Raw genomic sequence first — 26,210 nt, forward strand, 5'->3', positions numbered from 1 at the left:
AAAAGTCTACCCACTATTATTGGTTTAAAAAAACAGTAGGGTTATACTTTAAAACTAGCCACTTAACTGCTCCCCTGCTGTGAGCTCCCCCACACAGGTTTTTCCAAGGTCAGCTGTGAATTTTGCTGTTTGTTTTCTTTTAAGAATAAACTCCAATGTCAAGAGATACTTAAAACTAAACAGTAAAGTCAGAAGGCTACGCAGGTTCACTGCCTGGTCAGACGGCTGCGCAGGTTCACTGCTCTGTTGCTTGCACCTCCTACATAGTATCTGCTTGCTCTCTCTTCCTTATTTTTAAAAGTGCTGTTGTTTTGATTTCTCCCCCTCCCCCCCAACTTCCAAATCAGTGCAACAGTTTATAAAACAGAAACTGTAATCACTGCTTTGATAAATTTGAGAAAATTGGCTTCAATACTGAAAATACCTCAAAAAAAGAGCAGCTGCTACAGCCAGAACTACTTCCCATTTTCCAGAAGACCTTGGAAGACCCAGAATCATTTAACAAGCTTCAGCTAGAGATTCAACCATCATTTTGGCAAGTGAAATGGCCAAATGTGACAGAGGTGTTGAGATCCTTTCTTTACAGATATGAGTTAATTCATGAGCCTGCATCAAGATTTCAGAGATATTTACAATTTGTATCATACGCTTCTCAAAACAGAATTCACAGGCGAGAGAGACAGGGAAGAGAAAAATATAATATACCAGGGAATGTGTAATTTTAGTGTACAGGTCTATTGCCTCCAACATGAGTCACAGCCTTCAGAAAACACACCCCTCATTTTCAGACATCTCTCCTCCTCATTTTTCAAAACTTTCCTCTTAACCTCGGTCTCTAAATTCTTCCCCAATTCTCCTCCCAAGTCCTACTTGGAATAGAAATTTCCTTTGGGATGTTTTTCCAAATTAAAAGGAAGTTGACATAAGAGACCTAAGGATCAACTTTTTCACACAGAGGATGGTACATGTATGGAATGAGCTGCCAGTGGAAGTGGTGGAGGCTGGTACAATTGTAACATTTAAGAGGCATTTGGATGGGTATATGAATAGGAAGGGTTTGGAGGGATATGGGGCCGGGTGCTGGCAGGTGGAAGTAGATTGGGTTGGGATATCTAGTCGGCATGGACGGATTGGCCCGAAGGGTCTGTTTCCATGCTGTACATCTCTATGACTAAGTGTAAATTTTTGAGAATCATCTAATCAATGTCCTATGAAAGTAGACACGCTCCATTGTCTGATAAGAACTGTTCAATCTCACCAAATCTAGTTGAACATAGTGATTAGTCAGTGTATTAAAGTAGCAACCATGGAGTTTGAAGTAAATGCTAATACTAATGACGAGATTAAATACTTCACCATTTTCTTCCTTAGAATACATATACTAAGTGTTTTTGAGTGCAGTACTTTGCATTGTTACAGACAGACAGGAGGTGCTGATCGATCGTTTATAAACAGAGTGGTTAATAGGATCTTCACTTCCAATTGTTGAGTCATGCAATCCCCTAGAGGCCAACTCCAAGCTAAGAATGTCAGAGAGACAAGTTTGCCTTTGAGATTACAAACTTAACCACAACCAAACCACTCCTCCATCAGAAATAACATCTGTTATGCTCAGCTGTCTCTTTGTCCTCACCAGAGGATGCTGGTAAATAACTGCCACAACTTTAACAGGTGGTCAGGTCCTGATACCTCCAATATATTTTTTTTAAAAGCCTCCGAGAATTGAATTGAATCTGCCCAGTTAGTTACTTTCTTTCAGTCTGCTAGTTAGGCTGCACCCAAAACCCATTCTCTAGCCTCGTGACCACCTGTTAAATTTGTGGCAGTTATTTACCGGCATCCTCTGGTGAGAACCAAGAGGCAGCTAAGCATAACAGATGTTATTTCTGAGTGGTGGTGGTTAAGTTTGTAATCTCAAAGGCAAACTTGTCTCTCTGACATTCTTAGCTTGGAGCTAGCCTCTAGGGGATTGCATGACTCAACAATTGAAAGAATAATACTTATTCTATTATTGCACTGCAAACTGCTACTAACAGACGTTCTTTTTTCATTCATTCATGGGATGTGGCCAGCATTTATTGCCCATCCCTAAGTGCAGTCAACAATATTTCTGTGGATCTGGAGTCACAGCCAGGCCAGGCTGACTAAGGATGGCAGAATGCTAAAATATTTGTGAACCAGATGGGCTCTTAGGACTAAACCAGAAATTACTGTAGCAGGTCTGCCAGCATCTGTGGAGAGAAAGCAGAGTTGACATTTCAAATTCAATGACCCTTCTTCAGAACAGTTCTTAAGACAATTGAGAGTGACTACATGGCTGCCATTAGACTAACCTTTAGTTCCAAGTTTTTAAACTGAACTCTAACTTTACTACCTGTCATGGTGGGATTTGAACCTAGGTCCACAGATCATTAGCCTGGGTTTTTGGATTACTAGGCTAGTGACATCACCAAGGTTCCCTCTAAGCTGTGTAGCTGTTTGGACCTTGGAAGACCCTGCAGCTGCAATGATAATCAGATGGAATGCTGACTACCATGTGTCCTTGCCCTTTGCGGTGTCATCACCTGAAAAGAAACGATTTCTTACTTTTTTTCAAGGTTAACCGTAAGACTAACTTGCACCTTACCTAGCCTAGGTCAGTTAATTCAAATGAAGCCTTGGACCTTCTTAGTCTATGGAGCCCAATCTACTAGAGCAAAGGCTTGGATTTCCCTTTGGTTTCTGTGACACCCTGGACTGCCGAAACAATTCACCACATTCCTGACAGAGCCATTCTCAAGATGGTCAGAATTGGTAGAGGTGATCAAAAACATGACCATCTTTAGGGGTAAAAATCACTTCTCATTTTCTGTTCAAAAGCAGAACTATTAGCAAGGGACTTGTTGGCCCTCTAATCAATATCTCGTGAATTTACCCAACAGATAAAGGCCATTAGTTCCTATTAAACTGCACAGATTGATTTACTCACATTTTACAATTAGATCACAGATTTAGGTAGCAGGTCTTAATCATGTCTCGTGCCAGAAACACATTCAATTGTCACTTGAACCTACACAATGCTTATACTTCACGTACTGCTCGTCAAATTAATCCACAAAGCCACATTTGATATCCTTTCTTTCCAAGGTTCCTTGTTTTACTGTGTCAAATTGCATTTAAACTGTTCATCAAGTTGATTATGGTCCTTTGGCTCAATTTTGTCTATTCTTCAACCTTTGCACTTCCCTCTGAACATCTAAACTTTTGATCAGTCCTCCAAATATCTCCATGTTAACTTAGCAATCACTTTTTGATTGTATATCTATAAAGCATCTTACAATACCTTTCTAAGAGAAAGTGAGGACTGTAGACGCTGTGATCAGAGCTGAAAATGCGTTGCTGGAAAAGCGCAGGTCAGGCAGCATCCAAGGAGCAGGAGAATCGACGTTTCGGGCATGAGCTTCCTGAAGAAGGGCTCATGCCTGAAACGTCGATTCGCCTTCTCCTTGGATGCTGCCTGACCTGCTGCGTTTTTCCAGTAACACATTTTAAGCTACAATATCTTTCAGCCTTAAATATGCTGCATAAGTACAAGATGCCATGCCAATTTTGGTTTCTTCTATAAGATCACCAGATGATAATGAAAGAAAGCAAGATGTACTCTGTTTCCTTAAACAAAACCAGCTGAAACAAGCTAACCACTATTCAAAACCATTGCGCATCATCTCAGTTTCAATCTGGCCTGACCTCCTGCAACCTAAATCGTCTTTAATACCAAAGTTGTCACCTTAATCTATCACTACTTATCTTATTTCTCCAAACCTAAATCGCGGGCAAAAGCGGTCTGCAGGTTCAAGAAATGAAAATACCAAGAATGTTACGCTTCTAAAGTTCCTAACCCGATAAAACAATAGCTCTGTTATCCTGAACATAATGGTAGCCAAACTAAAATGGTTATTTCAAGCAAATGTGAGCTTATGTCTAAATATATGGATGCATGTATTTGCCTATACAATAATGGAGGGAAAATCATGGCTTGAGTAATGCCCATACTGAAGGCCTAAGACTATTGTTTCCATCCTTGAAGCCAGTTTGAACTTTCTTTCAGGGCTCCGCACAAAGCTAGAAGCAGAGAAAGATCAAGGAAATGGAGAATAGGCAAAGTGAAGATTTAGTTTTCAGAAAATGGGGTACGAATGACTTAAACAGCTAGGCTTATTCAAAACCAACAGCGAAATGAATTAACTCGCTTCACCTCCACTGTTCAGCTGATAAACGGGAATTTAGTAAAAGGTGGTAAACTTGAGAATAACATCTTCACAGTCACATTTTGCAGTGATCCTTCAGCTGAAAATTTGGAATCATGAGTCAAAATCTACCTGCCATAGTAAGTCCTCCAATCACAAGCGATGGATATGAGCTGTAACAAAAGTTGTACACAAGAGAGCTTGTGAAAGACTTCAGCGGGCTCCCAGAATAGCCTTGCTGGGCCATATTCAATCAGAAACTCCATCATCTCCATAACCTGCTCATGGGTATAGGAACAGGCCTTAAAAAAAAGAAAAGAGAAAGATTCAAGACAAAGTAATTAGTTCTAGTAGCTCCAACAGCAGCCACCTCAACACCGAGGCTCCAATCTGTCATAGCAGGAGGGCCACATTCAGGTCATAGCAGTCATAAAATCCCTACAGTGTGGAAACAGGCCCTTCGGCCCAACAAGTCCACACCGACCCTCCAAAAAGTAACCTACCCAGACCCATTTCTCCTCCACTATTGCTCTACATTTACCCCTGACTAATGCACCTAATCTACTCATCCCTGGACACTATGGGCAATTTAACATGGCCAATTCACCTAACATGCACATCTCTGGACAGTGGGAAGAAACCAGAGCACCTGGAGTAAATCCATGCAGACACGGGGAGAATGTACAAACTCCATACAGACAGGAGCCTGAGGCTGGAATTGAACCTCGGTCCCTGGCGCTGAGGCAGCAGTGCTAACCACTGAGCTGCCCCCTGCAGAAATGTGCAGAAACTGGTTGACCACTTCAACAGATGTTTTTCTGATGGATCACCATTTGATCAAGAGAGGGATTGCCAGAGCATAAAAAGGCCTTTAACCCAACTGATCTAAAACAGATATTTGAACAAAATATGATGCATGTAAGGAATATCTTAGAATCAGAGATTTTAGAGTGTAGAAAGATTCCCCTCAGCCCATGATATCTACACTGGTCATCAAACATTCATCTATTTTCATGTTATTTTCCAGCACTTGGACTATAGCCTTGTTTGCTAATGCGTTTCAAAAGTTCAGCTGAATAGTTCTGACAAGTCTCAAGAGTTCCCACCTCTGATTTTTTTTTAAGACAGTGAGTTCCAGATACCCACATCCCTCTGCGGTTCACTCAAATCCACTCAATCTCCAGCTCCTTGTCTTAAAACTGACTCATTCAGCCTGCTGCTAATTTCTCCCTACCTGGACTGTCTTAAGCACTTAATCGGGTACTCTAAACACAGCATTCCCTGTTCTAAGGAAAATAACACCAGCCTATCTAGTCTCTCTTCAAAGCTGAATCAGTCCAGCCCAGGCAAAATCCTGGTAAGTCTCTTCGCTACCCTCTCTATTGTGTCAGTCTCTACCACCTCTGCTGGCAACAGGTTTCAGGCACCCACCACCCTCTGAGTAAAGAACTTTCCACACATCTCCCTTAAACTTTTCCCATCTTACCTTGAACTTGTGACCCCTAGTAATTGAGTCCCCGACTCTGGGAAAAAGCTTCTTGCTATCCAAACTCTTTTCCTCTTGTGATTTTGTAGCTCTCAAATCAGGTCTCCCCTCAACCGCTGTCTTTCTAAAAGAAAATAATCCTAATCTACTCAACCTCGCTTCATAGTTAGCGCCCTTCATACCAGGCAACACCCTGGTTGAACCTCCTCTGCACCCTCTCCAAAGCATCCACACATCCTTTTGGCACTGTCGCAACCAGAATTGTACTCAGTATTCCAATTGTGGCCTAACTAAAGTCCTATTTAACTGCAACGTGACCTGCTGACTCTTGTCCTCAATACCCTGTCAGATGAAGGAAAGCATGCCGTATGCCTTCTTGACCACTATCAAATTGAGTTGCCACCTTTAGGGTGCAATGGACCTGAACACCCAGATCACTCTACATAAATTTTCATCAATTAAATGGGCACTGCAAGACGTTTGAAAATAACACGAATAAAGCATAAGCAATACTCAATACTGACCACAATTAGTCTATGAGCACAACACACTCTTTGAAAGTTCTGGAAAAAGTGTGGAGTACTTTCTCTCTTTGCAGAGCATAGTGAAACCATATGTGGTTAAATGTCCTCAAACATAATTCTATTGTCATGTGACCTTCCTACTTGCAACTAATTCAGAAATATCCTTCAGCAAATATTAGATGCAGAACACATATGGTACAGGTTGTGTGTTCATTTTAACAAGCTGCAACCTAATCTTATGCGCTGAGGACTTTGGTTCAAATTCCACAATTAATAAAATCTGGAAGTGAAATCTAATCTCTGTTTGGCAACCATGATTCACTGTTATAAAAATTCACCTGGCTCACTAATACCCTTTCGGGAAATAAATCTGTCATTAACTAGTCTGGAATATGTCTGACCCTAGGGCCACAGAAACGTGGCTGACTCTTAACAGCTCTCTTGGTAATTAGGAATGGGCAACAAATACTGGCCTTGCCAGTAAGGTCTACATCCTATGAACAAACAAAAAAAATTGATAGAAATATAGCCTTTTTTTATTAAAAAAGCAGTGCAGAGTTACAGCTTCCTTCTGGAGAGTAGGTTTCCCCATTTAAGAGATGAAAATGGAGATCTCAGTCCAAGTTATTGCCACAAATTTGAGTACCTTCATCATTAATGCCCATCTTTTGTCTTTTTGCGACAGTTATTTTGCAATTTTATCATAACAGTACACTCTTCCCATGTTTGAACTGGTTAATTTTTTGGAATGGACTAATTTTATTTTAAAATTAAACCTGAGCATTCCAGACTTCTTTCTGATCTGTGCTCTTTTTGCAGCTCTACAGTTTCCATTCAAAAGGCTACATTACATTAAATCGAATCAATGCTCTTTTGACATAAACTTCCTCCTTCCTAGGCCAATCTTTTCTTTACTTGTTGCTGCTAGCTGTAACTTGAATTTATCAATTCAATCTTTAGACAGTTTCTATTATAACCCATTCTTTCCAGAATCTGCGGAACCCATCTCGTTCCTCCTGCTTCTACAATACTAACAGACCTACACTTTATCATGATTATTTCCTGTTTTTGTATTCTGCATCACTTCAATGTGAAGGTATTCTGTATAATAGAGGCCATGTTTCAAACCTATCATTTGATTTTCTTGGGTTTAACAGACTGTTTCATTACACATGCTCACGCAAAGGTGGGACTAGTTTGGTTTGTGAAACCCGGTTGGCACGGACGAGTTAGACTAAAGGGTCTGTTTCCGTGTCATATGACTCCATGACTATTAGCAACATAAACAGCTTACATTTTGGAAAGCTCCTCCAGATACATGAAAACTCCTCTTCAATGAGCAAATGATCCACAAAGGGATAACATATCATACACGTGACTCAAAGCTACTACTTCTGCATGGGTGGATCTGCATTAATTCTATTCCCATCCTGATTCCACAGACCTCCAATAATCTCCACTGGTCAGCAATCAGAGAATGAGTGTTTACAAATCATTGCGCCACAAAATGAATGATTTGCTGTTTTCCATGTGACAGTAAAAACAAAGATCATCATTTCAAAATGAATCACACATGCTAAGTAGGATGACTTTGATGAATGATAACTATTGATTTTAAATATTTGCTATAGGTTCTGTTGGAATGTCAAAGGAGGCAACAATTAATTCATGAAGCTTTCAGAGCAAACCACTAAACCTGTTACGTGGTTTGGTGCCAAACTCTCCACCCATCCTGAAAATACTGACAGCTCTATATACAGCATCGTTTCTCTGCACACACCTTACACGGTGGGTGAGGGTGAATAATTGCACCGCCTTCTGTTCGTTGCAACGATCTTTTCACCTGCTCCAGTTTAATTCCCAAATGTGACTCGAAGTACCTACGTAGAGCCATACATGTGTGCTTGGCAGTCTGGCGACTGGCAAATATCTCGTCGTCACTAAGCAGTGCACCCTGATCTTCAAGGTTTAAGATTTCCAGTGTGCTGATCTACAAGAGTCACATAGAACAAAGTTAAATTCAGGTCACAAGGACGATCGGCACATGATCAAATTTAATTATGTAACAGATGAATTCTACCCAGCCCTTTGGTTTGGCCTTTTAATTTGATAATGGCTGATCTACATTTCAATCTCATTTACATGCCTTAACTCCACATCCCTCAATACTCATACTCAACTAAAAAAAAAATCAACTTAAAAGCATCAACTTCTGCAGAATCTGTAGCCTGCTGGGAGCAAGTGTTTCAGACTACTGCTACTGTATGTGAAAAAGCAGTCCACAAATTCCACCTGGATGACGTGACATTAAAACACGTCCTCAGCTTTGTCCACCATCCTGCACTTACCCAACAACTCAGTTTAACATTTTAAGCGTCTCAATCAGGTCACCATAACAAATGTTAACTTGCTGATCCAAAGAATAAAATGAATTTGGTTACAGGTTTAAGGAGGTACTGATTACTCAAAGCAGCCATTTTTATAGATCCCTTTACAGATTTTCTCTCAAAAAATGGTTTGCATGTTAAAACATCATCTTCTGCTGCCTCAGGAGAGATGCTCCCCTCTTGGCAATCTAGGACAATATTTTATTTCTTGACCCATTTATGTGGATATTTGCACACTATTACCCTCAGTGCATTTCTTTCAGCTCCAAAGACATGAGAAGAAATGTTGCTCTACCAGCCCAGAATCAGCTTACAGGATGAATAAAAATTTGCCAAAAAACATCAACTTACCAGGTTTACCACTCGTCGGAGACCATCTTGTAAATCAAAAAGCTCCAAAATAGAGCGAAAAGCGAATGAGATAGAGAAAAACAAGGTGGCATGACAGCGGCCTGACTCATGAGAGCATTCCAGCAGCCACAGGGTGTAGCTGACAACATCGGACAGTACGTACTGTGGTAACAAGCACAGCTAGAGAGAAAAGAACAAGAATCAACACGTTGGATAGGAAATAAATGCTTGCAATAAATTAAAGAAAGGAACGACTGGCATTTACATAACAGTCTCAGGATGTCCCAAAACACTTTGCAACCAATGTAGCAATTTTGAATTATATTTAATCTTGCATTGCAGGAAACACAGCAGTTGATAACACACAAACAGCAATACCATAATAACCAGTTAACTTGTTTCCAGTTGTTGGCTGGAGGATAAACATTGACCAGGATACCAGGGAGATAATGACAGCACTTCCTCGAATAATACCACCATGAGACCTTTCACATCTGCCTGACAGTAGAGACAGGGCATCAGTTTAACAACTCATCTGAAAGACGAGACCTCGACAGTACAGTGCATGCATACTGGATTCTCTGCCTAAATTTTGTGATTAAGTCCCTGGACTGAGATTTGTATCCATACCTTGTGGATCAGAGGCAACAGTATTAACTGAGCCACAATTATACAACTTGCACTTATATATAGCAACGTTATCAATCAAAATATATAAGAAATCTAAGGGTTCATTAGGACAGCTGATGAAAAGCTTGGTCAGAGGTAGGTTTTAGGGAACTCAAATGAAAATACAGGTGGAAATGCAGACACCTATGGTGGGATCTGCAAACGTTAAGATGCAAATGTTGAAGGCATGTCTGTCAACAATGGGCAAAGAACACTATGGCTACTAATGTGTAGTATCTTCTCTGTCAGAGATGGTTATCTTAAAGACTGAATTCTCAGGTAAGAGAAGAGAAACATACAGGTGAAATAATCAGCCCACTGTGGATTAGTCAGGATCCAGCCCAAAAAAAAAACTATCAAAGTATTTTAATATCCTATGCATCTTATTAAGTTTAGCAAAAGCCACTCATATTTCAATATGAATGAAGGCAATCAGAACACAGTGCTAGACTCACCCGTTCCATTGCGTCCTGGTTGTAAGCCAAATAATACAAACACAGGGATACTCCTGTGGCAGCCATGGAGGGCCTGGGAATCTCCAGCAGTTTCTGAACTCCTTCATGAGCCACAAACTCAGCTGCAAATTTTTTGTGTAACAAGAGAGAGGCCAAGTACTGTAGAGGAGGAAAATAGTTGTCAAACATTTATAAACCATGATCAAAGATTGCAAACCATGAGGTTGAATGGCTCGCTTAATACACAAGTGCTATGGCACTACATGGTATGTTCCCATGAAGCAGACATCACAACCCATACTACAAAGATGGTCAATGAGACATTTGCTATCTCGCTCCTTCCCAAACTAGATTGTACATTGAGCAAAAGTTGCAATAAATTAGAAAAACAATGCCCCTCTATACCACCACGTCATTCCCATCACCTCCATGTTTTCCTCCTTAAAAGCATTGATTCATGCTACAGGCAGGAAATTCATTCAAGAGACCATATAAATGGTACAAACATTGTGGCAAAGTCTGTTGTATGCTCCAGCATATTCCAGCAAAGGTCACAAGAAAATCAAAATTGAAAACACTTTGATTTTCTTCTCCCACGTTTTGCCCGGAACTCTTGGGTTCCAGTACAACTAGCCATGCTAGGATCAGTTACCTCTGTGTAGGATGGAACATAAGGCATCTTTAGTGCACACAAAAAGCAAGTTGACAGAAATAAATGAGCCAAGGTAGATACTCAATCATGATGCCACTAAATGATGGAAGTTCCTAGTCAATTTCTAATCTGTTCTGAGGGTTGATCGGCAGTTGGCAAGTAGCACTTCTAAGTTTGAAAATCAGACCAAGAACGTCTGAGCTATGAGTTGGAAAACTGACCAGAGTTTGTCACTCTAACATAATTGATCATGTGGGAAGTGCACATGGATATTTAGGATTCTTTGAAATTTCCTTCTTTAAAAAACAGCCTTTGAATAGCTTTAAGGCAGAAATACAGAGATCCTCGGTAAGCAAAGTGGTGAAGGATATCATGGGATTGGTGGGAAATATGGAGTTGAGGCTGTAATCAACTCGGCCTCTTGATTTCATTGAGCAGTGAAGCAGATTCTAGGGGTCAAGAGGCCCGTTCTTGCTTGTAGGACAGGGTCAAGCTCATCTGTGAGAAGCGGATTGAATCAGTGGCCAGCCAAGCAAATCAATACATACAAGCTACATGGGCAACATGGTGGTATAGTGGTTAGCACCACCACCTTGCAGTGCCAGGGACCTGGGTTGGATTCCAGACTTGGGTGATTGTCCGTGTGGAGTTTGCACATTCGCTCCTCAGAGTGCTCTGGTTTCCTCCCACAGTCCAAAGATGTGCAGGCTAGGTGGATTGGCCATGCTAAATTGCCCATAGTATTCAGGGTGATGCAGGCTAGGCAGATTAGCCATGGAAATACAGTTATAGGGTCAGAAGTAGGTCTGGCTGGGACACTCTTCAGAGGATTGGCGTGGACCTAATGAGCTGAATAGCCTGCTTCCGCATTGTAGGGATCCTATGGCCCATTCCTCGATTTGCTCCCCGACCTTCCTGAAGGTATTAAAGGTAGGACCCAGCTAGTATCTCTCTATTAAATCATTCAAATAACCATCTAACTTCTGCAATCAGACATATCAATCACTGGAAGTAACAATAAACCTGGATTCCTAGCTTCAGTGACTCAGTTTTACATCATACAATTCAATTACATATCAAGTCTTTAAAGAACTACACAAGACCTTTTCTTTTTAACACCAACAAGCACAAAAGTATCGCATGAAGAGAATGCCCCAGCAACCCAAGCTTAACGCAATGTTGTCATACCTTAAGAGCTTCAAAAGTCAACTGGACATCATTAGTCTGTTTCAGGTCAATGTAGTACATCAGCAGTTCTCGAGCACCGAGCTGCATGAACACAGCCAGCAACTGGCATAAATCAGAAACAACACAAAATTAGAAGGCTAAACTGTAACTCTCTTTCTCCGACTGGATTGCAGTATGTGGTCAGAATAATGAAACTGCTCCACATATCTGACACAAATTCAACATAAAACTGAAGATCTAGATTGCTAGTTGTCACCTCTCATTTTGGGGACAAGGTAGGAATAAAAAAAAAGATACTCGGCTCCATGATTTTCCAGTGAAATCTACTGATAGAACACCAGCATTTCACCTGGAACCTCATTCCAGCGCTCATTGCTTCCTCACGGTCCAATCTATTCAAACTGGTGAAGCCATCAACATTCACTCTTGGCCCCATAATCCCGAGCAGTTATATGCACTTTCACCCAGCACAAAATACTAGATAATGACCAAGTCTAGCTTAAAGATATTGAGGTTAACTTTGGCAACCCTATTCTCAGTCATGGCTAAGATCAGCTAACTGCTCATGGACCATATACCTTTGGGCTTTTCATTCGCTGACTGCTCATTACAGGAACACCACCTTCATTTTCCTCGAACTCCCAGATAACAATTATGTTCACAATGGATAACTAAACAGACTGTACTTCACTTGGCTACACTCTTCTCAATACTGACACAAAGAAGAATACTGCAGTTTTTCTAATGTCAAGTACATACTCTGGTATTGCGTCAATTTTTAGATCACAGATTGCTTATCTTGTTTGTGTTACAGATGCACACAAAAAAGCCAAACAAAATAGTTACTTTCAGCTAATTGCTTTTGATTCAAATTTGAAAACACCTCTTCACAATGTTCTCTAACCAAAGAACAGAATTCAGTTTTACAATTATTAGGTTCAGTTTCCTTAAAATAACACAGCACAATTTATGGAACACTTTTTCATTAAAAACAAAGTACTGGAGAAACTCAGCTGGTCTGACAGCATATGTGGAGAAGGGAAAACAAATATTACAGTTGAGTCTGACACAATTCTTAGTTTTGCATTACGTGGTTTCACACACACTTCCAAATAATGATTTGGAGATGAAGGAGCAGCGCTCCGAAAGCTAGTGCTTCCAATTAAACCTGTTGGACTATAACCTGGTGTTGTGTGATTTTTAACTTCCAAATAAAACACTGTCCTAGAATAAGCAACTCCATGGAAGATTGGGTAAAACACCGAACCACAATCCATGACAAAAGAACTTTAGAAAAGGCAATTCAGCCCAACGTAACTGATTCCTCCGATACTCCAGTTCGTCCCCTATATTTGAATGTTATTAATGCTTCCATTTCCACTAACCCATCAGATTGGTTATTCCATACGTTTATGTCCTACCTAAGTTTTACATTTAAATTAGTTATTGTTACATTACTTCAAATTACCCAAGACAAGTTGGAAACAATATCTTGGGTTACCTTATCTGAGCTGCTTACACAATACAGCCTAGAAAGCAAGCACAAGTTTCTTTGAGCTGTGCACATGGCTTATTCCTTCTATATTTGGTTTTCTGTAGTGTTACCTTTTTCTTGATGTAATAGGGTTAGAAACAAGCAAAACAAAGGAGGCCTTTGGAAAATGACATAATTGGAAGTTCAACACAGGCAACGGAAAAACAACCTCAGTGGAAGGAATACAGAGGATCACATTGGCCTTTTACACAAAAGTCAAGAATGTCTTTGGAGAACTGATCAAGTTCTGTATCACATTACTGCAAACTTAGATCAAATTTTGATCATCTCTCAAAGGTACAGCTTACTGAAGATGTGTGGGGGACATAGGACTGCATCAGGGTGGTGACCAGAAGAAATGCGCACACAGTCAAAAGAAAACTGTGTAATCTTGCCCAGAAATGAAAAACTGAGGAGACGCGGCCTATATTCTTTCAGGCTACTTGAAAGGCAAATTCAACAAAGCATACAAAATTCCTATAGGGTGCGACAGACAAGATGGACGTATCCCCTGGCTGAGGGGTCTAAAACCGGGAGGCAGAATTTCAGAAACAAATGGTCGGTCATTTATGATCGAGGAGGAGGAGGAGGAATTTCTTTACTCAAAAAGGGTAATGACTGTATGGAATTTTCTACTTCAGAGTGCTGTGGAGTTATTGAGCATATTCAATAAAAAAAGGATTGGTTTCTCAAAGAGAATATGTAGAGGTGAGGGAATTGTGCAGTAAAATGGTATTGAAGTAGGTCAGTGGTGATCTAATTGATTGGCAGACCAGATTTGAGAAGTCAAATGTCTACCTTTTTCTATTTCCTATCAGGACCTCAACCCCTCAGAGGAACTACATAGTAGAGCGCATTGGTGGTGTGTTTTCTGCTGAAATCTAGCATGGACTAATGGGATTAAAGGCTGCTGGCTTCAAGAATTCTGCAGGGATGAATTTAGCAGTGAGCCCAGGTCTAATGTGCATTGATTAACAGTACAGAACTAAAGGGAAGAACCTGCTCTTATACAGTGCCTTTCATAGGCTCAGGACACTTCAAGCACTTTACAGTTAATGAATTATGTAGTCAATGTTGTAACATAAGGAAACGGTTCCAAACTGACAAACCGGATGACATGACTGCAGTGTGAAATGAGATTTCTCACTGGGTAGCAGGAGATGCTCTTCTAGGATTGGAGGGGAGAACGCTTTTGAGAGGAGGGAAGTTTGTTCTAAATGTAAACATCTGAGCATTCACTTTGAAATAATCGCTGTCAGTGGGTGCGCTATATCATTAATTCGGTCACACAGTCATTAATGAAACCCAAATCCTGGCAGTGAAGCAAAATGCTTCTGTCACAAGACTAACAATCAAGAGGCCTGTGCTAATAATCCAGAGAACAAGTTAAAATCACAATATTTGAGTTTGAGAACATTAAACTAGATATATTTTAGAAAACTTAATTTATTTTAAAAAGACACTGGTATAGGGAAAAGTCACCATCACGCAGTCAGACAGTGCTAAAAGTCTACTTGAATCATTAATGCTCAAGACATGACTCCAATCGCAGGCAAACAATTGACTTTTAACTAGCTACTGAATGGGCCTAGCAATCCAATCAATTGCTTCAATCTGGACCAAATTTACAGGTTAACCAGGAACTAAAAATAAAAGGCAGTCATGCTTGAAACACTCAAACCCCAACCAAGAATAACGTGGGTGGGTGGGTGGGTGGGTGGGGGGAGAAAAATCAGCCTTATTGCTCACCTCCTGATACTCTCCTAAGGGTGTTAAGTACTGAAGAATTAACCTTTGCTCGATGGCAGAGGTCAAAGGGAAAAGGTTATAATTATTGCCAATGACCCAAGATGACATTTCTGACCAGCTGTTTGACTGCTCGTTGCATATTCGTTCAGGGTCCAAATTGGCAAAGTTGAGTCTTTGTTTGGTTGCTTTCCTTACATCCTCCCTCTCAGTCCTTCGTCCATCCTTCCCCTTTACACCATCCTCGCTTTCTGTGCTCTTGATAGTGGAGTTCATCCTGCTGCTGGTTTTATGTGAAGAAGTTATCTGGAAGGACACATCGTCAGCACAGTCCTCACCATCCTCAATTTTCGATGTGTCACCATAGTCCATGTCCACCGCCTCCTCATCCATTGGAAGAAGTGATGTGAAGTGCGGCTTCCGTGGGCTCTGCCATTTCATTTTCTGGCTGCTCTCCAAATCCTGAACCTGCAAGTCTCGTAAGCGTTGTAGCATTACTGGCACCTTTAAGCAAATCAGAAGTAGATCATTAATGAATTACATAAAAGACAGAAAGCTCCCGATCTCATTTACGAGCAGCCATAGTACAAACCACTGTAATTGGCTTCATCTTAAAACCAACTTTCCTTGCTTCTTCTCCTGACCCTCCACTTTCAGAAAAGGTTCAGAGAGGGAATTGGCAAACAGAAACATTTAAAACATTGACAGCTTCAGATCAAATCTGGATCTTGAACAGGAATGTGGATCCACAAATAGTAGTAGTAGTAGTAGTAGTAAGAAAATGGCCTGGGGAGTGGGGAAGAGGTCACATCCCAGAGTGGGCTGTGGAGAATGTTGTTTCTGTAGTGATCAGGAGGATTAGGCAGCAGGTTGTTTGGGAAACAACATAAGTTTTCTTCCATAAGTTTTAACGTAGTTCACGAATGTAAAATATTCAATTTAGGGACTATAATATTTTTTTTTAGGATTACGTTCTGCAGAATTTTATAGTTTTATCATTCCTCCCATTAACATATAGCTCCCATGGCAACCAATTTTTCATCTCAGTGCTTCAGTTGTAGTTGTGATTTGCAGGAATTCAACCAGAACTTTAATTGAATCATTTAGCAAAAAGAGGACTTTGTATGGCAAATCCACTGGCTATTGTATTTGATGGAATAATGAAATACAAATGCTGGGCTTCCTGAAACTTAAAGTGGCAACATCACATTCCTTACCATCTGAGAGTTTTCCTCCCGATAGTTGGCTGCAATATCCTGGTTTTCCATGGCCCCAGCAAGGAGACCAGTGGCATAGGTTCTCAATGGTTGGTCACTTTCCTTTGCCCATTTGAACAGGTTTTCAACAATTCCCTCCTAAAGGGAAAAAAAAAAGAGGATGTTCTAACTACCTTTGCAATCTCAGTCAGCAAATAACAGCTTATGAACGGACATCATTGACACTAAAATTAATTAAATAAAATGAAAACAAAAATCATACTTGGCTTAATTCTATCAAACGCAGGGACTTAGGGGTAGAAGCTGAAGGTGGAGTTAAGGCAAATGATCAACTGTGATCACATTGAATGATGGAGCTGGTTCGTAGGGCACATTCTGCTCCTATATCTTATGTGGTGTATGGAGCTTAATGTCTCGTACAAGATCATTTGTTGTGTGAACTGAGACAGCATGAGTGAGGATTTATCATGTATGGTAGAAAGTTTTAACAGGGGGATGAAAAAAACTTATCACAGCTAAACCTAATTGAACTGTTTATAAATCAAAACTGTTTGAATTTTACAGTTTAATTTAAAAAAAATCAAATCTGTTTAGATGTTAAGATGCCCATAAACACTTCAAATCAGGAGAGAGTGTACTTTAATTAACCCAGTATATGGTAAAACTAAGTGCAGTGCCTTTCATCACTTAAATACAATAAGGCTGGTTTTATGATTACTTTACAAACTAGGATACAAATCAATAAACACCCCAAGTCTGATCAGCATCCTTTGTCCTACCTTCTCCTGAAACACAACAGCAGTTTCCAATCCTGGCATGATATCCAACAGAAGACGGCAAGCTGAAGTGTTGACCGGAGGATCTCTACTGGTCATCACATATGTATTCACCAACTGTCCAGAGGTATGAGAAATGGATTAAGGAATGGTGAGATTATATTACCAAGTAAAACAAACAAGTATATGCTTATCTATTTGTAAAGACGTCATCGGGTTCTTTAGCTCTGTAAAATAGTTGCACCACTGCTGAGCCCATTAGATAAAAGCAATAAGAGAGTCAATTGTGTAAGTGAACTCAATGAGGTAGACTCCTCTAATAAAAACTGAAAGAACTGTGGATGCTATAAATCAGACAAAAACAAATTGCTGGATAAGTTCAGCGGGTCTGGCAGTATCCGTGGAGAGAAATCAGAGTTAATATTTTAGGTGGAGTGACCCTTGCTCAGATCTGATTCATATCCAATTGTTTCATTTTGCCCAGATTAACATAAGCTGACGTGTTTGAAAAGTGGTAAATTCAAAGCTGCATAGATTTAGAACCATTGGCCTTTATTTTAAACAGCAGCAGAACCTCTACATACGAAGTCCCTCTCTCCAACACAAGGAATGGTTAAAAATATCAAAATCTGGTAATCAGATTCTTTCTCGTCCTCTTTGAATTTTAAATTGTGGCAATCAGGCCACACAGGAAAAGCCAATAAAGGCAGATGACGGCCTAGTTAACATATCAAGGCTCTAAAGTACATCAACTTCATGAAGCTCGAACATGAATATTTAATACAAACGAAACAAAAGTAAAGTTGAAGCTTGGCCTGAGGGATTCCCAGCAGTTTCTTAAATAGTCTCATTTAGCACATTACAGGTTAGAGAAGTAGAAATAATATATCCCCTCAAAACAAAACGGTGTACAATTGCTTTCTAATCTCTCCTCACTCACTGATCATTTAAATTGACGAGACACCCCAAAACAGGAAACAACAGCCTTATCAGAAGGACAGTCAGGTGCTTGATTTGCTCATTCCTCTAAAGAAAACTGAATCTCCCAAATAGTACCTCATTTCACCTGGATTATTTAATAGGAGTGGGCAGTGAAGTGGAGTTGAAATCAAAAATGCATTCCCAGCAATCATATCTTAGCCTTAAACTTCCCTTTTATCCACTCCCACAAACCCCAGCACATTTGCACACACGCTAATGTATTTTAAAAATAAAAACAAAGTGCTGTCAGTACACCTTCCAATCAAAGCTTCTGTTCACACCAAAATCTCAGTCTCTGTAGTACCGAGATGAAGTGAACACACCTTGCCACAAGATCATAAGACATAGGGGTGGAAGTCAGGTACAGCCCGAGTCCACTCCACCATTCAATCATGCCACTTAGCCGCACTCTCCCCATATCCCTCAATTCCTTGCAAGATTAAGAATTTATCAATCTCTGCCTTGAAGACATTTAACGTCCCAGCCTCCACTGCGCTCCATTGCATCGGATTCCATAGGCCCACCACTCTCTGGCTGAAGAAATGTTTCATTTCCGTTCTAAATTGACTCCCCTCTAATTCTAAGGCTGTGCCCACGAGTCCTAGTAAACCCCACCTGACGGAAACAATTTCCCAGCGTCCACCCTTTCTAAGCCATGCATTATCTTCTAAGTTTCTATCAAATCTTCCTTCAACCTTCTGAACTCTAATGAATACAATCCCAGGATTCTCAGCTGTTCATCATATGTTAGGTCTACCATACCAGGGATCATCCATGTGAATCTCTGCTGGACTTGCTCCAGTGCCAGCATGGCCTTCCTGAGGCGTGGGGCCTAACCAGAGCTTTATAAAGTCTGGTTATAAAGCAGACTTTATAACAGCACCTCACTGCTTTTACATTCCAATCCTCTTGAAATAAATGACATTACATTACATTTGTTTTCTTAATAATGGACTCAACCTTTACAGAATCCTGTACTAGCACTCCCAGATCCCTTTGTACTTTGGATTCATGAATTTTCTTACCGTTTATAAAATAGTCCATGCCTTTGTTCTTCTTTCCAAAGTGCAAGACCTCTCATTTGCTCACACTGAATTTCATCAGCCATTTCTTGAATCATTCTCCAAAACGGTCTAAATCTTTCTGTAGACTCCCCACCTCCTCAAAACTACCTGCCTGTCCACCTAACTTCGTATCATTGGCAAACTTCACCAGAATGCCCTCAGTCTCTTCATCCAGATCATTCTTATATATAAAGTGAACAGCTGGGGCCCCAACACTGAACCCTGCGGGACACCACTTGCCACCAGCTGCCATTCCGAAACTATAGTCCCACTTGTCTGTGTTTGGCCCATAACCATCTAAACCTTTCCAATTCATTTTTTAAAAAAAAAAATGTTGTAACTGCACTTACACATATCACTTTGTCTGGCAGCTCATTCCACACCCTCATTGGCCATCATGTCCCTTTTAAAACTTTCCCCCCTCAAAAATATGTCCCCTAGTTTTGACCTCCTTTATCCCTTAGGGTGAATAGCAAAGCTTTTTTCCCTATCTATTTCCCTCCTGATTTTATAATCTCCTGTGAGATCACTCCTCAACCTCCTACACTCCATGAAAAAGGCTCCAGCCTATCCTCATAACTCAAAACCTCGAGACCCATCAACTTCCTGGTATATCTTTTCTGAACCATCTCCAATTTCATAATATCCTTCCTATAAGCAGGGTGACCAGAACTGTACACAGTACTCCAAAAGTGGCCTCAATGTCCTATACAACCTCAACAAGATATCCCAATTTGTTTGAGCAATGAAGGCATACATGCAAAATGCCTTCTTAACTGACCAGTCTACCTGCTGTGCAACTTTCAAATAACAATGTATCCGAACCCTAGGTCTGTTTCACAACACTACCCAGGACCCTACCATTAATTGTACAAGTCCTGCCCTTGTTTGTTTTACCAAAATGCAATATTTCATATTTATCCAAATTGAGCTTCATCTGCCATTCCTCAAACCCATTGACCCAATTGATCACAGTCCCTTTGTAATCTTAGAAAACCTTCTTCAATGTTGACAAGACTACCAATTTTGGTGTTGTTTGCAAACTTACTAACCATGCCTCCTAAGTTCTCATCCAAATCATTTATAACCAAACTGCTGGTCACAGTTCTCCAATCTGAACAACAACCCTCCACCACCACCATCTGTCTCTAGTCAAGCCAATTTTGAATCCAAGTGGCAAGCTCACCCTAAATCCCACATGATCTAACTTTACTAGTTAATCTACTATGCGGAACCCTGTCAAAAACCTGAAAATCCATGTAGACAACATTTGCTGCTTGCCTTCAACAATCGTTTTGGTTATATCCTCTAAAAATTCAAATTTGTGACACGTGATTTCACACAAACAAAATAATGCTGACTATTGCTAATCAGATCTTGCCTTTCCAAATGCATGTAAATCCTATCTCTCAGAATCCCCTCCAAGAACTTAGCCACCACTGATGGCAAACTCACTGGTCTATAGTTCCTAGGCTTCTCCTTACAACCTTTCTTAAATAAACGCACATTAGCCACTCTCATCCTCCAGCACCTCACCTATGACTGTACATGATACAAATACCTCTGCTAGGGACTCCATAATTTCTTCCCTGTGAGTTATTAAAAATCTTAATGTGAATTTAAAAATAATTCTTGCTACCTGCGCAATAAAATGCAGTTACTTTCAACTGTTCACCTTGACTGGTTTTAGAAAGAGGATGGAACAGTTCCATCGAGAGGGATGAGCTTGATGAGAGAGATCAGATCCAATGATGATGGAAACAGGTTCAATAGGAACAGCAGTCTCCTGAATAAATTAATTAATTACATAGCTCTAACAAAGAGATCTGATTAAGCTCCCCTCCCCCTACCTCTCCCTCACCTTCGATGGTTTGCATTGTCCTTAATGGGCTTTACATGGAAATGATTCAATTTGAAGACATAGGGTGATTTACTGGTAGTGGCTAATAAAGAGAAAAACTAAAGGTGGCATGGTTATGGTTAAAAAAAAAGCTGTTTGCATCAGGAGGCCCAGGTACAGGTCCTATCTGCTCCAGGAGATGTGTAGTAACATCTCTGAACAAAATGATCTGAAAGTATCACAAAACAGCTGCCAATGGACAATACGCAAAATGGTCTCCTCCTGTGCTCTCGGTCAGGGTCATAATGGAACATAAGGTAGACATTCGACCCACTGGGTCCATTTTAGCTCTTTGGAGAGCAACCTGATCAGCTCCAAGTGCCCAAGCTATCCCCAAAACTACGTTGTTTCTCTTTAGTGCGTATCCAATTTCCTTTCGTGATCATTGATTGCTTCCATTCTGATCATTCCCCCAATAGGTGAAATGGATCATTGTCCAGTTCTAAATGGGATGGGCTTCAGTGAAATGGCTCTTCATCTGTAATTGTGCCTTTGAAGTTAGTTGTTCACTGGATTTGCACTACAGAACAGTGAGCATACTTACTGCATTCATGAAATCATCATTTTTGAAGAGTATTTTTAATAGATGTCCCAATCGACATTCTGGATCTGCTCGACCTGCAAGAAATACATTAAGAATATAATCAAAAGTTTAAGAACTTTTTTTATACTAGATTTCAGCATCAAGTTGCAATTTCAATATCTGTTGGTTCAGGTCGTCAGAGTTTTATATAAAAGTCATGCCAACATTTCAGAAAGATCTCAGGCAGAAGTGATACTATTGCAGAAAAGCCCAGAAAATGGTGTGCCATATTAGTTCAATGACATGCACCTTCCTCTTAAATCATTAAAATGCAAAGTTGCAAAGGTGTAGAAAAGTGCTGGATTTCTGGATCCCTGGAATGTCTCTCTTCATGGTATGACGACTTTGAAAACGTGGGAAGGGCAGGACAGGATGAGTACTGTTTTAAAGTACCAATCTCCAACTGAGCATCTGCAGGTTATGAGATGATGCAGAGATGTGTTAGGTATGACTATATCTCAGTTATACAACAGCAAAAATAAAAATTGGACATTGGAGAAATTCTGCTGGCCAAGTGATTTCCAGAGGTTGGTGGGTCTGGAACCAGCAGCTTAAGTGACAGACTTCAACAAAAGGTTTCAGTCAAATCACCTCACCATTTAAATTATTCCACACTAAATTTCCAATGGCACTACTGACCACCACTCCTCAGAAAGTTGGCCACAATACCAGAATCTAAATTTTGTGTTTCTTTTCATGTCTCACTATCATTCATTTCATCTTTTGCAGTTCCAGTTTTATAGATGTAACCTCGTCTGCCTTAAAGCCACCGCACTCTTTCAAGACTATGCCATTTACTAAGGGATCTCAACTCATCTTTCAACTCTATCCCCACATTTATCGATTCTCTTAGTATCCAAAGTTCACACATCAGTTTTAAATATACCTGGTGACTGAACATCCATTGATCCTGGGACAGCAAATTTTAAAGATGAACAATGTAGTGAAGGAATTTATCCTCATCTTGATCCTGAATACTCACTCCTAATTCTGAGACTATGATCCTTAGTTTGAAGCAATCCAACATTGTCTCAGCACATGCCTCATCAAAAACTCTTTAATATTGTATGTTTCAACAAGATCACCTTGTATCTTTTTAAAGTCTAGGGAATGTAGGTAGCCTAGTTGACATGGTAAAACAAAAAGTACTGTAAATAAATATTTTTCAATCAACCTGTTCAGAGATGTTAGTACACACCTCTGGCGTATGTAAGACTTGAACCCCGTCTCCTAGCTCAGAAGTAGAGGTTCTAGCACTGCACCAGAGCTCCAAAGTATTACTAATGCAAGACATGACAAAAATTCCACTCATTTGCAGGAGTTTTAATACCAGGCTCCTTCTAATGGCAGACATTGGTTGGTGCACTATTTGCACTAACCAGCTTCTGTCATTAGGTGGAGTCCAGTACCTCAGCATAAATTCAAAATGGAACCAAGACAGAAACAGACACTGAAGATTTTAAAGGTAAAATCAGGGAGCAGAAATGGGAGCCAGGCTGGGAAGAGAAGAGCAACTGAGGACAGGGTCAGGATCCGGACAAAGATCAGAGTGACTGAATGCTGCAGTGCAAGGTTGAAGAAATGTTTTTAAGAGCAGGCAAGTAATACAACAGGAACTCTGTGCAAACAACATTAAACTTAAACTCTCAATGTTAAAACAAGTATATTGTCACTATTTTATTGATGGCATTAAAGTGAACTTTAGCACAGATAAACAGGGTTTTCATATATTCCCTCCCCCATGTCAGGAGACACAAAAGGTACAAAATACTCCAGCTATGACTGTACTAAGTCCCAATACAACTGCACTGAGACATACCTTAAATTCTAATCTCTATTATAAAGACAGAGTAACCCCATGTTTCCTGAATTGTTTTCTTCACCCTTGCGTTTAATTTTCTACAATTTGTATACAATGACATGCAGTTCCCTCCAAATACTCATTACCTGGTATTTAAAAAGAAATCTGCTTTAACGTTTTTCATGGCTCCACATTAACATTTGACCTGTCAACATTCTTGCTCAACCTGTTCATATCCCGACGCAGCTCCATGTTCTCCTTACAGCTTACTTTCCTAACTAACTTATGCTTTCTTTGCAAATCTGGATACATTTCAGTTTCCTCATCGATACAGATTTGAAGTAACAGAGGCCCAAGAATCAATCCTTGCGTCACCCCATTAGTTTTAATATTCCACCTGAAAATAACTGTTTCATCCCATTTCATTTCTCAACAACGAACCAACCCTCAATCCATGCCAATATATTAGCATGAGCCCCAGTTGTGAAAGGAACATCTTTGACACATTATCAACTCTTTCTTTGAAAACTCAAATACACTACACCAACTAATGCCACCCCTCATCTATCTTGCAAGTTACATCCTCAAGAACCTAAAATTTATCTTTCCTTTCCATGAATCTCTGATGACTGTTCAACTATCAGAAGGTGCCATGACTGCAATCCCTAGTTACACACAGCATTTTTCTGATTACCTAAATATGGCTAACTGTTTTCTTTTCCTTCCTTGAAAGCAGGGCTACCGATGCGATGAATGGTCAAGTGCCACTGAGAAACAATGGATGTGCAGCACATTTATACAACTGGGTACACAGCATTTCACAGCACATAATTTGGAGGTGCTGGTGTTGAACTGGGGTGTACAAAGTTAAAAATAACAACACCAGGTTATAGTCCAACAGGTTTAGCTGGCAGCACCCGATGAAGGAGCAGCGCGCTGGAAGCTACCAGATAAACCTGCTGGACTATAACCTGGGATTGAGAGATTTTTAACTTTTCACAGCACAGGTCCCATAGAAATCAGCGTTATGTTCTTCACAGAGTCCAGTTAAACAATCATGGAACTGCTTTTAGAAGGTGGCACTGCAGCAGAACCCACTGAACTTTTATTTCTATTCCAAGCAAAGATGTCACCAAGCACCAAAGACAGGACAACTTCAATTATCCGAACGACATGGTCGGGGAATATTTTGTTCGGAAAATCGAATGTTCGGATAACACAGTTTACCCAAGCATCAGGACCTTGAGATCTTGTTCGGATAATCAAGGTTGTACTGTACAGCATTCAGTTGTCCTGGAGGCAAATACTACCTTGCTATATGCAATGTTCAGCACAGTCTAGTCACTAAATAATCACATGACAGACCATTAGCATACAAAGCTTATTTATTGGTCTTGACCATTGCCGCACAGTTCAAAGGCACTCTCTTCACAGATAATGCTAGTGAAATCTGACCAGTAGGTCAGTTGATGCCACTACACCTATTTAAATACAAGATGTTAAGCTTACCAGGATGCCTATCATCAAAGGGATCAGGGTCAGCCTTATGGTACTCTTCAGTTTCTCTCTCAATTAGGTCTGAAATCCTGAAACAAAAACAAAACAGTCTTTTCAGCACAGTAACTCCGTACCATCTTCAGGTTATTTAGCTATCCTACCGCCCCCATTTAATTGAATAAAATGGAATTAAATTAAATTAGTGCTTTTCAATCAAATTTTTTTATTGAGTTTTAATAAAACATTCTAAGAAAAAGAATTTTGCTAATGCCAATAGAATACAAATGTAGTCTAAGAAAAGGAGACAAGTGCACTATATTTTACCTCCGATTTTTAACTGATAAAATGGCTCAAACACAGACTATTTCAAAGATGCACATTCATTCAACTCAGTCGTACTTCCAAATTCAGTAACATCAACACTTGACCTGCTTCAATGTAATCAGCCAAATTACCCAATTTTTAAAATGAGAACTTTGCTGCTTGGAAAGCTGGCAGCTTTTATTGGGAAATGGAAAATCTTTCCACTTTGGGCAGTCAGTGTTTGCATTAAATACTAGTATGTGCAGTTTTTACAAATTAGATGCAGAATAAAGATGCCTACAATCTCCACTATTGGCAATAAAACACTGACATTGCCAGCAAAGTACTCACCCCATGAACAGAAAGGAAAATCTCTGACAATCCCCCAAAACTATGACGAGTACATCTCAACTCCTTCCTTCCCCCATTTCACCATCCCAACATGTCTGGCTGAATTTTACAAGGTGACCAAATGTGTAGATAAGTGCGCATTTGACAATACAGATTTCAGTAAGGCTTTCAGCAAGTTCCCAGGTAGGCAAGTGTTAAAGTTTCTTTAAAAGCACATGGGACCCAGGGTAACTAGGCAAGATAAATACAAAATTGGTTTAGTGGCAGGAGACAGAGGGTAGGGGTAAAAGACGGTTTGTGTTACTGGCAGTTGGTGTGCAGTGGAGTACCACAGGGAACAGTTTTGGGACCTTTATTGTTTGTGACATAGATAACAATCATTGCGGGTGAGGGTCAGATTACAAGTACATTGGCGAGTTCCTGGGCTGCTTCTCCATGAATCCCTGAAGGCAGCAGAGCAGGTTAATAGGGTAATTAAGAAAGCAGGGGCATACTTGCCTTTGTCAGTTGTGGCACAGA

The 26,210-nt window shown here is 40.2% G+C and overlaps 1 protein-coding gene across 2 annotated transcripts in view; it reads right to left on the reverse strand.

Moving 5' to 3' along the window:
• The window catches only part of LOC122559148 (DDB1- and CUL4-associated factor 1-like), an 83,884-nt gene that overhangs the window by 35,636 nt on the left and 22,038 nt on the right, over nucleotides 1-26,210 (reverse strand). For both annotated transcript variants that reach the window (XR_006314350.1, XM_043708504.1), the window contains exons 3-12: nucleotides 25,050-25,126; nucleotides 21,701-21,774; nucleotides 17,215-17,328; nucleotides 16,436-16,573; nucleotides 15,222-15,722; nucleotides 11,939-12,040; nucleotides 10,099-10,257; nucleotides 8,975-9,154; nucleotides 8,017-8,226; nucleotides 4,359-4,528 (exon numbers count right to left, since the gene is read on the reverse strand). Coding sequence is in view for 1 of the 2 variants with exons in the window: in XM_043708504.1 (XP_043564439.1) it covers nucleotides 4,359-4,528; nucleotides 8,017-8,226; nucleotides 8,975-9,154; nucleotides 10,099-10,257; nucleotides 11,939-12,040; nucleotides 15,222-15,722; nucleotides 16,436-16,573; nucleotides 17,215-17,328; nucleotides 21,701-21,774; nucleotides 25,050-25,126 (1,725 nt within the window). In the remaining variant the exon portion in view is untranslated. The remainder of the gene's footprint in view (nucleotides 1-4,358; nucleotides 4,529-8,016; nucleotides 8,227-8,974; nucleotides 9,155-10,098; nucleotides 10,258-11,938; nucleotides 12,041-15,221; nucleotides 15,723-16,435; nucleotides 16,574-17,214; nucleotides 17,329-21,700; nucleotides 21,775-25,049; nucleotides 25,127-26,210) is intronic.

The sequence above is a fragment of the Chiloscyllium plagiosum genome, chromosome 18 (assembly GCF_004010195.1).
Source record: "Chiloscyllium plagiosum isolate BGI_BamShark_2017 chromosome 18, ASM401019v2, whole genome shotgun sequence".
In the NCBI taxonomy this organism is placed as follows: domain Eukaryota; kingdom Metazoa; phylum Chordata; class Chondrichthyes; order Orectolobiformes; family Hemiscylliidae; genus Chiloscyllium; species Chiloscyllium plagiosum.